This window comes from Dipodomys ordii, unplaced genomic scaffold (genome assembly GCF_000151885.1).
Source record: "Dipodomys ordii isolate 6190 unplaced genomic scaffold, Dord_2.0 Scaffold31, whole genome shotgun sequence".
In the NCBI taxonomy this organism is placed as follows: Eukaryota; Metazoa; Chordata; class Mammalia; order Rodentia; family Heteromyidae; genus Dipodomys; species Dipodomys ordii.
In genome coordinates this window covers 4989695-5005658 of record NW_012267247.1, presented here as the reverse complement: position 1 = coordinate 5005658, position 15964 = coordinate 4989695, and the positions used below count along the sequence as shown (strand labels likewise).

The window sequence follows — 15964 nt, the reverse complement described above, 5'->3', positions numbered from 1 at the left end:
GACTCAAGTGGTAGAACACTAGCCTTGAGCACAAAACCTCAGGGATAGTACCTAGGCCCTGAGTTCAAGTTCCAGGACTGATACATGCACAAAAAAATTCACTGGTAAAAAAGAAATTTTAATTTCACATCATTCACACATACCTCCCTGACGAGGTCCTGCTCTAAGTTATGACGCCCAAGCAACATTCTTCTCTTGAAGCGGCGGCATTCAAGTTCCAGGTATTGTCTCTGACGCCGAAGAAGGTTAGCTTCTTCTTCTGCTTGGAAATGTTGTATATTCTCCTTCTGTTTTGAAAGCCACTCTTGTTTTTCTTTTTTAGGGGTACTCTGGTTTTCATTAAGCTCCTGTTAACATTAAAACACTCCATTCAAAATACATTAAATATGTGAATATAACATTTGATATAAGGTAAACTTATCTAATGGACTGCTAAATTTTGGTTTTGAAACAGGAGGATTTTAAGCTAGTCACATACTCTTCAATCCTCCTGCTTCAAACTCCTGCCTGAGTACTGGAATTATGGTAAATGCCACCAAACCTGGCTATCATACATTTATTTTTGTGGTGCTGGGGAATAAAATCCAGAACCTTATATATACTAGGCAAGCATTCTATCTTAAAGCTACATCCTTAGCCTGATGTATAGTAAATTTAAATAAAAGTAGTTGTTTTGCTCAACTGCAGAATAGTAGCTTGGAGAAGGGAAGTAATACTTTCCTCTTCCTTGAGTTAGTTATGAAATAAGAGTGGGAAAAAAAGAGATGTACATCAGAAAATATGTTCGCTTTTTAGCTTAGTATAGCCACATTTTAATGATTCCCAGCTTCAAAGTAAACAATGGGTTAATAAAGTAAAACATATCCTTCTTTAGCCACTCAAGAAGAATGTGCTTCAAGATCAATCATATCTGAATTAAAATTAGTTATAATACAGTTAATAAATATTATCTTAGTTATCAACATTCTTTTTTGTTTTGAGACAGTATCTCTACATTTATTAGGGTACCCTCAAACTCATGATCCTCCTGCCTCTACTTTCCTAGTATACCTGGGAGTATACCTCCATCCCTGGTTTCAACATTCTTTTTTTGGTTTTTTGCCAGTCCTGGGGCTTGAACTCAGAGTCTGGGCACTGATTCTGAGCTTCTTTTGCTCAAAGCTAGCGCTCTACCACTTGAGCCACAGCACCACTTCTGGCCTTTTGTTTATGTGGTACTGAGGAATTGAACCCAGGGCTAGGCCACATTCCCAGCCCTGGTTTCAACATTTTTTTGCGGGGGGGAGGGGGTTTGGTCATGGTGCTTGAACTCTGGGCCTGGGTACTGTCCCTCAGCTCTTCAGCTGAAGGTAAGCACTCTACTACTTCAGTCACACTGCTACTTCCCATTTTCTGAGTGGTTTGTTGGAGATAAGAGTCTCATGGACTTTTCCTTCCCACTGGCTTTGAACTGTGATCCTCAGATCTCAGCCTCCTAAGTAGCTAGGATTATAGGTGTGAGCCACAGGCGCGGCTCTTTTTTTTTTTTTTTGTCATGGGGCTTGAACTCTGGGCCTGGGCACTGTCCCTGAGCTCTTCAGCTCAAGGCTAGTGCTCTACCACTTGTACCACAATGCCACTTCCACTTTTCTGAGAAGTTTATTGGAGGTAAGAGTCTCACGGACTTCCCTGCCTAGACTGGCTTTGAACCATGATCCTCAGATCTCAGCCTTCTGAGTAGCCAGGATTACAGGTGGGAACCTCCAGCGCCTGGCTGGTTTCAACATTCTTTGTGCTGTTTCTGTCAAAATTATGAAGCAATTCAATGCAAAAGGACTTGAAATTAGCTAGGTGCTAGTGGTTCATGTCTAATTCTAGATACTCAGGAGGAGGCTATGATCCAGAGAGGGAATTATGTCTCAAAATCAGCCTAGGAAGAAAAGTCCTTAAGACTCTGTATCCAAAATAACCACCAAAAAGCAGAGATAAAAGTATGGCTTAGGTGGTAGAGCACTAGCCAAGCCAGCAAGCTCAACAAGTACAAGACTCTGAGTTCAAACAACAGAAAAATAAATAATGGGAAATAGAAATCTACTTTATAAATAGTTTTTATTTTTCAGCATTAATAATCACTAAATCAAAACCAATACTTCCATACATTATTTTAAATATATCAAACTACTTTTATAGACAAGACAAAAAAAACCTGATAGTACACTCAATGAGGTAAACTCTAAGCTAATTAATATTAGCATATTTTTCAACTAAAGTTGTAAAAAAATACAAGTCAGCTACCATCAGGTATGGGATAATCCTTTAGAAACCACTAAAACTTATCTTTCTCATTATTAAAAAGGCTTTTCCACAACTTTAAAACATATCAATGCATGTAATAGCAGTAGGTTTTGTGTGCAGTTTGTCTGCATGTATGTAAGGAGGAAGAAAGGAAGACTGACATATATCTCCTATGTAGTTCAGGCTGGCCTCGAACTCATATTCCTCATAACAAATTGACATTACAAACACGTGACATTACGTGAGTTTTTGAAGGTTGTTCTTCATGACACTAGGGACCAGATCCCAGGTCTTCATGAATGCTAGGCAAGAACTCTATCACTAAGCCAAAACTCAGTAGTACTTAAGACTATATGTGTATGTATCCATGGAGAGAGATAAGAATAATGCAGGCACACACATCAAGAATCTCTAGAGTGGGGCTGGGAATGTGGCTTAGTGGGAGAGTGCTTGAATACATGCGTGAAACCCTAGGTTCAATTCCTCAGTACCACATACACAGAAAAAGCCAGAAGTGGCGCTCTGGCTTAAGTGGTAGTGCATTAGCCTTGAGCACAAAGAGGCTCAGGGACAGTGCCCAGCCTTGATTTCAAGAACCTATAACCGACAAAAAAAAAAAAAAAAGCCAAAATTAGTCTCATAGACTTTTCTGCCTGGGCTGGCTTCAATGAACCATGATCCTCAGATCTCAGCCTCCCAAGTAGCTAGGATTATAGGCATGAGCCATCGATGTCTGGCTATCATTGTTACTCTTAAAATGTTTTTGTTCTTTCATCTTAAAGTTGTGTGTAACCTATGTGCTATTCTTTTTTTTTTTTTTTGGGTCCAGTCGTGGGGCCTGAACTCTAGGCCTGGGCGTTGTCCTTCAGCTCTTCAGCTCAAGGCTAGCACGCTACCACTTGAGCCACAGTGCCACTTGCGGCTTTTTTCTTTTTGCTTATGTGGTGCTGAGGAATTGAACCCAGGGCCTCAGGCATGCAAGGCAAGTGCTCTACCACTGAGCCACCTTCCCAGTCCCCCTATGTGCTATTCTTAGGTGTCTGAAGTAGATTAGGCTTCTACTTGTTTCAGCATAAATATATAGTGTGGTCCTATGAGGAGACATCTCCAGATAATGGGAGTTTATGACTGGGGATGCCCTGGGACCAGGAAAAAAAAAGAATCACTGGAGTATCTTTCAGTCATCTGCTAGTGAATTTCCCATGAAGGCTTTGGTAGCTCTTCTATCCTAGGGATTAGGGGTTATTATTTTATTTTCACCTTTACTTATTTGCTTATTTTCTTGCTTCCATTTATTTATTTCCTTATTTTTTGTGCCAGTACTGAGCTTAGACTCAGGGCCCTCTCATGCTCTCTTAGCTTTTATCTGCTCAAGTTTGGCACTCTACTACTTGAGCATACCTCCAGTTCTGCCTGGTCCAGTTGTGAACCTCACTCTTCAGTAGATCTCAGCCTGAGCAACGAGAACTATAGGCATGAGCCACTAGTGCCTAGATTCCAGGCTGGTCTTATACTCCTGGGCTAACAGGATTCTCAGCCTAAGGAGAAGTCTTTCTTTCTTTTTTTAGGACAGACTCACTTTCTCTTCTTTTTTTCTTTTTTGAGATAACCATAATAATATACTGTATAGATCATACAATATATACAACATACTGTACAGAAGCCCTGTGATAAGGAGAAATCTTTATTCTAAATGAACATAAATGCATCCTCCCTAAAACTACTGCTATTAAACATAAATTAGTTTGACTATAAGTTATATCCATAAAGGACTAACCTAGGAAAAACTAACATCTCATTTACTAGGTAACAGACCTATACAATTATATTTTCTTTTTTTTTTTTGCTGGTTGTGGGGCCTGAACTCTGAGGTACTGTCCCTCAGTTCTTCAGCTCAAGGCTAGCATTCTAGGTACTTGATCCACAGCGCCACTTCCAACTTTTTCTGCTTATGTGGTGCTGAGGAATCGAACCCAGGACTTTGTGCATGCAAGGCAAGCGCTCTACCACTGAGCCACCTTCCCAGCTACAATTATATTTTCTTAAGACATGTATATATGGTTGGGAACTCCATTTATAATCTATTTTTTTTGTTGGTCATGGGGCTTGCACTCAGCCTGGGCACTGCCCTTGAGCTCTTTTTGCTCTTGGCTAGCACTCTACTACTTTGAGATACAGTGCCACTTCTGGTTTTCTGGTGGTTAACCGAAGATAAGGAGTCTCATGGACCTTGATGCCTGGACTGGCTTGGAACCGGTCCTCAAATCTCAGCCTCCTAAGCAGCGAGGACTATAGGTCTGAGCCCCAGTGCCAAGCTATCCACTTATAATCTTTTCAAACTCAATATTCCAGAACAGAATTTGAATTCTGATTTATAGCAGTGGGAATATACTTCAAGTTGACACTTAACAGCTGGAAAAATCTAATCTATGACTCTCTCTTGGTAAGGTGTATGATATCTTTGTGACACCAATATGTACACAGCAAGACATATATCTGACAGGAGTAAATTTCTACATACGTGAAAAGTATTAAGTCAAACATTATTCTTATTTTACAAGATCAAATATTTTACTGCAGTGATTAATTACATGGACTGAAAAGATCAATCAGTCTGTATGGGAGAGAAAAAAATCAAAAGACATTATTTCTATCGTAGACACCATATAGAATAATTACGTACTTGGAAATTTTCTTGGAAAAAAATAAGAGTTTTATTTAAAGTTGGCACTAAATCTATTTTTAAAATAAAACAAAAACAGTACCACCTTGTTAATCCATATTTCTCTAAGATCTAAATTTTTTAATTTTTTTGGTTGGTCATGGGGCTTGAACTTTGGGCTTGGGCGCTGTCCCTGCATTCTTCAGTTCAAAGTGAGCGCTCTACCGCTTGAGCCACAGCGCCACTTCCGGTTTTTGAGTGGGTTATTGGAGATAAGAGTCTCATCGACTTTCCTGCCCGGGCTGGCTTTGAACCGTGATCCTCAGATTTCAGTCTCCTGAGTAGCTAGGAAAACAGGTGTGAGCCACCAGCGCCCGGCTGGAAGTGAGCATTTTAAAATTCCTTTTGTAATTCTTTTTTTTGAGACCAGGTCTTATCATGTAGCTCAGGTTAACCTCAAACTCCCTATATTCCTGCTTTAGCTGGGATTACAGTTGTGCAAACATGAATCATGCTCAGTTCAAGGAAATGTTTAGATTCTACTCAGTTAGAAAACTCAGTCAGATTAATGTATTGTAATCAATGTCTTATATACATTTAGCAGCCACAAACAAGAATAGAAAGTTTTATCCTAATGGTTCTATGAGTTGAGAACTAATAAATATAAGTAAACAGATAACTGATAGAGAATTTTTATGAAAAGAAGTACCTCCTTAAGCTGCTCTTTTCGAAGCTTATACTCTCTTTTCTGGGATTCCAAAAAGCTATTCAATTCTTTCTTCTGTTGGGCCTGAATATGTTGCTGAAATTTTTTCTCTTCATTAGCCATCACTTTAGCCTATATGAAAAATTTTAAATAAAACTTATTAAGTAAGCAGAGTCAAAGCAAGAGTTTAACCTATATCAGTAAAAAAAACACAACTTTTGTTCTATGAGAAAAAAAACTAGAAGCATTATCAAAATAAAATACCAATCAAATTACAAAGGTTTCTGAGTATCCTTATCATGTGAACCTCACAGAACCAGTAAGATGAAATTCACTTTTAAAATGACAATCTCTTACTGTGTCAAAATGTTTTTACCTCTTTTTATTTAAGAGGAATATATTTCCTCAATAAAATACATATTTATCTTCAAGTGTAATGAAACCAAGATCATTAAACCTAGATAAACTTATATACTAAATATGTGAAATACATTGACCTTTAAACTTTAACAACCTCTAATTTATTCATTAATTTGAAAATACTAACTAGGTTTTTATCCATTATAGACTATTTAAAAAATAAGGTTAAAATGAAAATTTCATGAATTTAGCACTCACAAATAACAGATGTAAATATTTTGTCATATTCTAATGTTTTTTAAACAAATTACCTTGCACGTACTAGACAAGTGCTCTGCTACTGGACTATATCTCCAGCCCTTTTTTGAACTAGATTCCCACAATGTAACTCCATCTGGCCTTTAATTTGTGATATTCCTGTCTCTGCCTCCCAAGTGCTAACACTCAACTTAAATTTATTTATTTATTTATTTATTTATTTAGTCAGTCATGAGGCTTGAACTCTGGGCCTGAGCGCTATCCCTTAGCTCTTCAGCTCAAGACGAGCACTCTACCACTTGAGCTACAGCACCACTTCTGGTTTTCTGGTGCTTTTATTGGATATGATAAGAGTTTCACAGACTTTCTTGCCAGGGCTGGCTTTGAACCAGGAGGCTTTGAAGCCTCCTGAGTAGTTAGGATTACAGGTGTGAGCCATCAGTGCCCGGCTCAACTTAAATTTTTAGTTACACCGCATATCCTGTTTCATGAATCATTTTTCCTAAATGTGTTAGATTCTACCTCTTCTCAAGCTGCTATCCATACCTACTGATCACATATCAGAATTCTAAGTATCTGTACATTGTTTCATAATATTTTAAAATCAATCTATTTATACTATAACTTACATTGTCAAATTTCTTACTACTCTGGGAGTTTTGGGTTTTGGGAGAGAAGAGAACAAGAAAGATAACTAATAATGCAACGATGCAAACTAGTAACTGGACATTATTTTTGATAAATCTGTGTGTGAACTTACTGAGCTTGGTAACTGTGACCAGCAAAATAAAATGAAACTGAAAAAATACCAAAAACATTATAAGAAAAGATTTCACATAACTGAAGTATTAAAAAAATGAATCTATATCACATAGTAATAATACTTACTGACAAATAACCAAACTGGGATAAGTTTTAAATCTGAATCTCTCAATTAGCAATCGCAAATATTCTGTGTATATTTTATAATAATCTGTCTTGACGTAAGAATGCTATATAAATTTAAGGAAAGTAGAAAAGCAGTTAAGTTTCTACAACATGACATAGAACAGAGAATTATGAATGGCTTTTTTTTCTTTTTGGGGGGGGGGTCATGGGGCTTGAACTCTGGGCCTGGGCGTTGTCCCTAACCTCTTCAGCTCAAGGCTAGTGCTCTACCACTTGAGCCACAGCGCAACTTTCAGTTTTCAGGTGATTAATTGGAGATAAAGAGTCTCATGGACTTTCCTGCCCAGGCCGGCTTTGAACTACGATCCTCAGATCTCAGCCTCCTGAGTTGCTAGGGTTACAGGCATGAGCCGCCAGCACCTGGCATGAATGACTTTTTGAAACCTAAAATAGCTTTTTATCGTGTGTGGATGAAGACAGTCCTGGAGTTTAAAAGGGTATCATGCTTTCTAGGCAAGTATTCTTTATCACATAAGCCACAATCACAGACCTTTTTACTTTTTCAGATAGGGTCTTTTTTAAATAATTTTATTTTTTGATTATGTAGTACCAAGGAATTGAACCCAGGCCTTATGCATGCTAGGTAAGCATCCTACCACTAAGCCACATTCCCAGACAGATAAGAGTCTTCTTATTTATTTATTGCCTGGGTTAGCCTTTGATTATGACCCTCTCACCCATGCTTTAAATCTAGCTAAAATTACTACCATACTCTGCTTGCTTGTTAAAACGGAATCTTGCTAACTTTTTGCTCGGGCTGGTTTCAAACACTGATCTTCTGTTTCCTGCGTAGGTAAAATTGTAGGCATCAAACCATCTATTGGCAGATTAATCAATGTCTTAGATAACCAGGTAACAAAAGCCTAGAGCAATTGAATGACCCACTGTAATACTAAAAAATTATCAAGTATTAGAAAATGGAAACATTTATTAATTCACAGACCCTTTAGTTGATATTAAGGTATATCAATTTTTCAAATGCAAAATGAATACTCATTTACAAATTAGTGAGAGAAAAAACATTACAGGAGCCATCTTCCTTTATGACTAACGTATCATCTATTTACCAAAAGTCTAATACAAGTAAAATAAATGTTTCTTTTTCCTTAGCCAATTAGATGCTAGGAATAGATACTCTAATATCAAAATTGTTTATTAATGCTGAGGATAAACACAAGATAAATTAAACAAATAATACTGAATCAGTCACCTCTTTTTCCATAGAAGCTTGATGCTTCTTGATAAGTTTCTCCATTTCTGCAGCAAAATTATTACGCTGAGTTTCAAGATCTTTGTCTAATCTGAGGCGGTGTTCATCCATCTCAGCCTTTAATTTATTTTCCAGAGTCATCAGCTGCTTTTGATGTTGCCTCCTCATTCGCTTATAACCAGACATCTGTTCTCTAAGCTCAGAATCTTGCTCATGTTCTTGCATTTGTCTTGTAACCTAGACATACCAAAAACAAGAGAAACAAAGAAAACAAAGTAAAGCATTTTCTCTATAAGTATTTACAGAAGTCTACTATTAACTAATAATATTCTAATAATAGAAGTTTAATTAATTTCCTTTTTTTTTTTGTTTTCTGTTAGTTGTGAGGCTTGAACTCTGGGCCTGGGCACTGTCACTGAGCTCTTCAGCTCAAGGCTAGTGCTTTACCATTTTGAGCCACAGTGCCACTTCCAGTTTTCTGGTGGTTATTTGGAGATAAGAGTCTCACAGACTTCTTTGCCCCAGCTGGCTTTGAACCATGATCTTGAGATCTCAAACTCCTGAGTAACTAGGATTACAGGCACTGCCTCCACTGGATCTTTTAAACAAATAGTCAAGCTGGCTCTTGACTACTTGAGCTACATCTTTAGTCTAGATTTTTTGTTGGTTAATTGGAGATGGAGTCTTGTGAACTTTTCTGTTCATGCTGTAACCCTCAAATCTCAGCCTCCTGAAAGGCAAGGATTACAAGTGTACAAGTGGTACTTGGCCAAAAACGTAATTCAGAGCCTCATGTTTACCAGATAGGGGAACTCTATCATGTGAGCCATGCCTCCAGTTATTTCTGAGGTAGGTTATTTTCACCTTGATTATTTTTGCAGTACCATCTCAATTTATGCCTAATTGGGCCTGGGCTTTGTTGGGGATGACAGACATTCACCATTGCAGAACTGTTTGTGCTTCCCCTGAGGCTGGAATAACAGGCTCACAGCATCTTACTTTGTTTTGTCTATAGTGACAGGAATCAAACTTAGGGTATTGTACATACTAGGCAAGCATTCTTCCAATGAGCTATTGTCTCAGTCCTATCACTGTGGTTTGATTTGCATTTCTCACATAACTGAAGATATTATGAGTACTTTTTTCATGGTCTTATTGTAAAACTATTTGGGAAGCAAATAATCCTCAGTGGTACTGAATTTTTCCATGTTCTCATCTGACATTTATATAACTTTGGAGAACTATTCAAGCCTTTACCCCATACTCTTTTTTTTTTTTCCTCATTTGAGACAAGCTACAGCTTAGAACTTGCTATGTACCACAGGGTAACCTCAAACTTGTAATCTTCTTGTCTCTACTTCCCAAGTGCCCAGATCACAGGTATGCATTATCAAACTCAGTTCCAATTGCTAATGAGTATGTATTAAAAAAAAAAAATCCAAAGCTGGGCGCTGGTGGCTCACGCCTGTAATCCTAGCTACTCAGGAGGCTGAGATCTGAGGATCGTGGTTCAAAGTCAGCCTGGGTAAGAAAGACCATGAGACTCCTATCTCCAATAAACCACCAGAAAATCGAAAGTGGCTCTGTAGCTCAAGTGGTAGAGCGCTCGCCTTGAGCTGAAGAGCTGAGGGACAGCGCCCAGGCCCAGAGTTAAAGCCCCACGACCAGACCCCCCCCCAAAAAAATAAAGAAAACTGTTAAATGATAAATTTGACATTTTAGGTAATGGTTAAGATAGGTATATATAAATAGAAAAATTTCAAATTGAAAATGTAAAGTCCGTTCATTTCATTGTATGAAGAAAATCCAAGCCAAATTTGAGGAGGGGAAGGGAAAAAACAAATTGTTTAAATAGGGATACAGGTGGACCCACTGCAACCATGAGATGTACAAGTAGTTGTCAAAAACGAACTTTATAACTTTGGGGGGGGAGGGGGAGGAGAACTAGGTGGGACAGCCTTGTGAGTAGATAGTAGTACAGGTGTGAGCTACCCACACCCAACAAGGACAGGATTGAAAAAAAAATCTACCTACCTTGGCAACTCAGATAGAAGCCTCCTCCCCCTTTATATATTCTAGTAATGTACCTTTTATATATTAATGTAATTTGTTTGTATCCCTAGTATCCTGTGTCTTGTTTTTGCCATATTTGTCTGACTAAAACAGCTTTAATACTGTAATGTGTATGTAATGAAAAAAATAATACAAAATTACAGTTTTGGGGAGAATAGGAATAACAGAATATGCCAAATAGTTAAACTTGTCCTTTCCAAACATTCCCCATTTTCTGACTACCCTTCTTACTTCCAGTTCTACTTATGTAAAAATACCATTCCTCATCTCCCCTTGTGCCTAAAATCTAGTAACTTTATAAAAGCTCAAACTATGTTTTATAAATTATTTCTTTAATGCCACTGAATCAAAAATTATCTGGATACATGTTTAGTCCCTTGTATTTCTCTTCAGCGTTTAATATATTCTAAAACATGACTTACACATGTCTTAAAGACCTTTTTTTAATTTTTTGCCAGTCCTTGGGCTTGCACTCAGGGCCTGGTCACTGTCCCTAAACTTCATTTGCTCAAGGTTGGCACACTACCACTTGAGCCACAGCATTATTTCTGGCTTTTTCTGTTTATATGGTACTAAGGAATCGAATTCAGAGCTTCAAACATGATAGGTAAGCCCTCTACCATTAAGCCACATTTCCAGCCCTTGAGTACGTTTTTAGTTTAATAGCTCTCATAGTATTTTGCTTTCTCCTGAGACACTTAAATGTTGAATGAATGCTTTGGAAAATAAACTCAAATACAAAATATAAGATATAGTTGTTTTTTTTTTTGGTCTGTCATGGAGCTTGAACTCTGGGCCTGGGCTCTGTCTCTGAGCTCTTCACCTCAAGGCGAGTGCTCTACCACTTGAGCCACAGCATCACTTCTGGTTTTCTGGTGGTTAATTGGAGATAAGAGTCTCACAGACTTTCCAGCCTGGGCTGGCTTTGAACTGTGATCCTCAGATCTCAGCCTCCTGAGTAGCTAGGATTACAGGCGTGTGCTACCAGCACCCAGCTCAAGATATAATTATACTTAAGCCTACCTAAAACAAAAAATATAGGTGCTGGTGTCTGAAGTGGTAGTATCTGCCTAAGGACGAGGCCCTGAGTTCAAACCTTAGTACCAATTCACTCAAAATATACACCCAAAATGAAAAAGGTATTTCTTATTAGTGTCTTGGCAATACATACCAATGATGCTGTCCGTATAGTTGCAAAGTGTTCTCGATTACGATAGTGTGATTTATGACGAGATACTTGAGGTGGAGACTGAGGATCGGATGGTCTTGTTCTAAGATCTCCTTCTTCTCTATAATTCTCTTCCTCCTTGACAAACAAAGAGACAATATCATGTAAGATGAAGCGTTTCTTTGAGGTGTCAAGGGAATTAAAAAGACAATTTTGAAAAAGATAATTTTATCAATAAATCTCAAAGACACAACTTTAAAAAACCAAAAACAGAAACAGCTAGAAGTTACTTCCAGTGCATAAAACAGTACACAAATACATGTGGCTGATTTATATCCCACACAGTATATGAAACTGAAAAGCTGGATAACAATATATTAAAAACAAAGATAATAAAACATGCAGTGAATATTCCAAATAGTAATAAAGATAAATTACAAGAGTTCTTGAGTGAAGCAATATAGCATAACACACACACACACACAAACACACACACACACTAACACACACACACACACAAACACACACACACACGTGCGCGTGCGCCAGTGCCCAGCTTCTATATTTTTTAATCAAATAATTAGCTAATGATTTTGAAGGGGACAGGGTCTTACTATATAGCACCCATGCTGATCTTAGAACCATAACATTGAGGTTACCGGAATGTGTTATTTGCCAGGCACTGGTAGCCCATGCCTGTAATTCTAGCTACTCAGAAGGTTGAGATCTGAGGAATGAAGTTCCAAGCCAGCACTAGCAGTAAAGTCCATGAGACTCTTATCTCCAAAACTACTCAGAAAAAGCCTGAAAGAGGTAGCACACTAGCCTTGAGCAAAATAAGTACAGATCCAGATTCAAGCCTCAGGACAGGCAAAAAATCCCAAAACAAAAAACTATCCTTTTTATTTTGGTGCTAGTCTTGGGGCTTGAACTCAGGGCTTGCATGATGTCCTTGAGCTGTTCTGCTCAAGGTTAGCACTCTACCACTTAAGCCACAGGTCCACTTCCAGCTTTTTGGTGGTTACCTGGAGGTAAAAGTCTCACAACTACCTGAAGTTGTGTTTGAATAGTGATTTTCAGATCTTAGCCTCCTAAGAAGTTAGGATTACAGATGTGAGCCACCAGCACCCAGTTTTGTAAAACTACCTTTATAATATTCCTGTTATCTATCAGTTAAGCAATAAAAACTTTGCAAATATTAGAAAAACTAATGCCTCTCCTTGTAGACCTTCTTCTTCTTTTTTTTTTTGCCAGTCCTGGAACTTGAACTCAAGACTTCTTTTGCTCAAGGCTAGCACTCTACCACTTGAGCCATAGCACCACTTTTGGCTTTTTCTGTTTATGTGGTACTGAGGAATCAAACCTAGGGCTTCATGCATGGTAGGCAAGCACTCTACCACTAAACCACATTCCCAGTCCTACCTTGATTCATTGACTGAAGAACAAGTCAGTGAAGTATCAGCTAACTAAAGAAATAATCTGGTCTGGGAAGGTGGCTCAGTGGTAGAGTGCTTGCCTTGCATGCATGAGCCCTGAGTTCAATTCCTTAGCACCACATAAGCAGAAAAAGCCGGGAGTTGGCTGTGGCTCAAGTGGTAGAGCACTAGCCTTGAGCTGAAGAGCTGAGGGACAGTGCCCGGCCCCAGAGTTTAGGCCCACGACTGACAAAAAAAAAAAAAAAAAAACTTTTCCTACAGAAAAAAAAATCATTAAAAATGTTAGGAAAATAATGTTTGGGGGGGACTGGAGGAGTGACTTGGCAGTATGACCTCTGCCTAGCAAGCATGAGGTCCTGAGTTTAAATCCTAGTATTGCCAATGAATATAAAAAATATTGCTGGGCACCACTGGCTCATGCCCGTAATTTTAGCTACGCAGGAAGCTGAGATGGGAGGATCATAGCTTGACGTCCACCAGGACAGAAAGAACCATGGGACTTTTATCTTCAATGAACTTAAGGGAAAAGAAAGTCGTAAGTGGAGCTGTGGCTCAGGTGGTAGAGTTCTAGCCTCAAGCACAAAAGCTCAGGAATGTGCAGTGGAGTTCAAGCTCCAGGACCAGCAGAAAAAAAAAAAAGTTGTTTTGACATGAATAATGACACTACTGCTTACCTATTCTAAGAGCTTTTGTGTATTAAAATATGCATAACAAATGTGCTACCCATTTAGTGATTTTAATTGGCATTTGTTACATTTTCATTGTTGGTTTTTCATCATTATTTCCAAAACTTTTTCACCACCTCAAAGAGAAATTCTGTTACAAAAACTCCCATTTGTCCTTTTATTCAGATCATAATAACCTCTAAATTATTTTCCATCTATATGGAGCTACCTAGTCTACATATTTCATACAATATTTGTCCTCTTATATGTCATTTAGCTTTTGTTTTGGAGATAAGGTCTCACTATGTAGCCCAGGACAACCTCAAGTGCACAATCCTCATGCCTCAGCACCCTATATACAAGGACTGTAGGCCTGTGCTACCATGTGGCATATTTTTTATGCTTATCCATATAATAGCATGTATCAGAACTTCATTCCTTTTTACAGCTCAGTAATATTATACTAGATGTATACACTATAATTTGTAACCTACTCATATATACCTAATGTTTTATATAGTACTATAAGCTATTAAGTTACAAAGAAGGCATTTCTATTAAATGCTAAGAATTAGTTACCTAACTTTTCTGTCTTATTTTCTTTCTTTTAATGCTAAGGACAGAATCAAGATTTAAGGCATACTTGGCTTTCTCCCTCAAGGCTGACTCCTATCACTTAAGTCATACCTCCAATTCCCACTTTTTGTTAATTAACTGGAGGTAAAAGTCTCATAGTTTTCTTTTTTTTTTTTTGGGGGGGGGGTCCGGTCGTGGGGCCTGAACTCTGGGCCTGGGCACTATCCCTCAGCTCTTCAGCTCAAGGTTAGAGCTCTACCACTTGAGCCACAGTGCCACTTCTGGCTTTTTCTGCTTATGTGGTGTTGAGGAATCGAACCCAGGGCCTCATGAATGCAAGGCCTACCACTGAGCCACCTTCCCAGCCCCAATAATATTTATATTTTTATTCTAAGATTTTAAAATAATTTTCCATTCCTTTAGTTTTTCCAAAATGTTAGTTTTCCAAGCGGAAAAAAAATTAACAAAAGTAATGCTATATAAACAAACATTCCAAGCTTGTCAAACTTCAAGTGAAATCTTTTAGTGAGATGGAAAAAATTTATTTATAAAAATTGAATTTTTTTCACTGAAATTCAAGTACTTACAGGTTTTAAATGGATAACTGAACTGTTAGACATCACTGTATGGTCTCCCTCCATCATGTCTAGCTCACTCTTGTCATCTGAGGCATCTGGAAGACTGTTAACACTACTGCTTTGGCTGCTGGCACTGATAGACATACTGGGAATAGACTGATTACTTCCGACACTATTCACTGTTCCTGTCCGGCCAACACCATGGTCTTGTTCCTAAGGAGAAAGAACATATTAAAATATCTTTATTCTTAATTCTTGATTAAAACATCTAACACACATATGACTTGGTACATAGTTCTTACAAACAAAGTTAGCTGACTATTGAAAGAAATTCCCTACATTTGTCAAAATTTTACAGAAAAATAAGCAAAGATGCCAACAATTTTTTTTGGGGGGGCTGGTCATGGGGCTTGAACTCTGGGCCTGGGCACTGTCCCTGAGCTCTTCAGCTCAAGGCTAGTGCTCTACCACTTGAGTCACAGCACCTCTTATGGTTTTCTGGTGATTAACTGGAGATAAGAGTCTCATGGATGTTCCTGCCTGGGCTAGCTTTGAACTGCGATCCTCAGATCTCAGCCTCCTGAGTAGCTAGGATTACAGGAGTGAGCCACCAGCACCCAGCCAACAGGTTAACATTTTTTTTTTTTGGTTTTCAGGTTTTATTATGTTATTATTAATTATTACTGTGGATGTATTTTTGGAGGTGGGACCAGGGCAGTGGGCAGGAGTGGCCCCAGGAGGCCAGGAGAGATCCATGGACTTAAAAGGGGAGAAAGGAGGGGACAGCTCTACTCTCGGATCTTCAGCTCCCGTGCCATCTGGCAGAGGGCGCAGGGCAGACAAAAGGTGAGGGCCGCCCAACCGTGTCCGATGGAGCCCTGGATGTGGTAGCGCTCGCGCATGCCGGTGCGGAGCGAGTGCAGGCCACCGGGCAGGTACGGCGCGCAGCAGCACTCGCCGAAGTCGTCCGAGATGCAGCAGGTGAGGCCCACCAGGGCGAAAGTCAGGTTAACATTTTTTAAAAAAAATTTAATCATTTAAAAAAAGTCA

At 38.7% G+C, this 15964-nt stretch overlaps 1 protein-coding gene across 1 annotated transcript in view; it reads right to left on the bottom strand.

The window, feature by feature from the left end:
- Nucleotides 1–15964, bottom strand: part of Taok1 (TAO kinase 1) — a 120013-nt gene that overhangs the window by 26279 nt on the left and 77770 nt on the right. Inside the window, exons 12-16 of the mRNA XM_013016453.1 lie at nt 14924–15127; nt 11663–11797; nt 8419–8655; nt 5646–5774; nt 144–347 (exon numbers count right to left, since the gene is read on the bottom strand). Of these exons, the coding sequence (XP_012871907.1) occupies nt 144–347; nt 5646–5774; nt 8419–8655; nt 11663–11797; nt 14924–15127 (909 nt within the window). The remainder of the gene's footprint in view (nt 1–143; nt 348–5645; nt 5775–8418; nt 8656–11662; nt 11798–14923; nt 15128–15964) is intronic.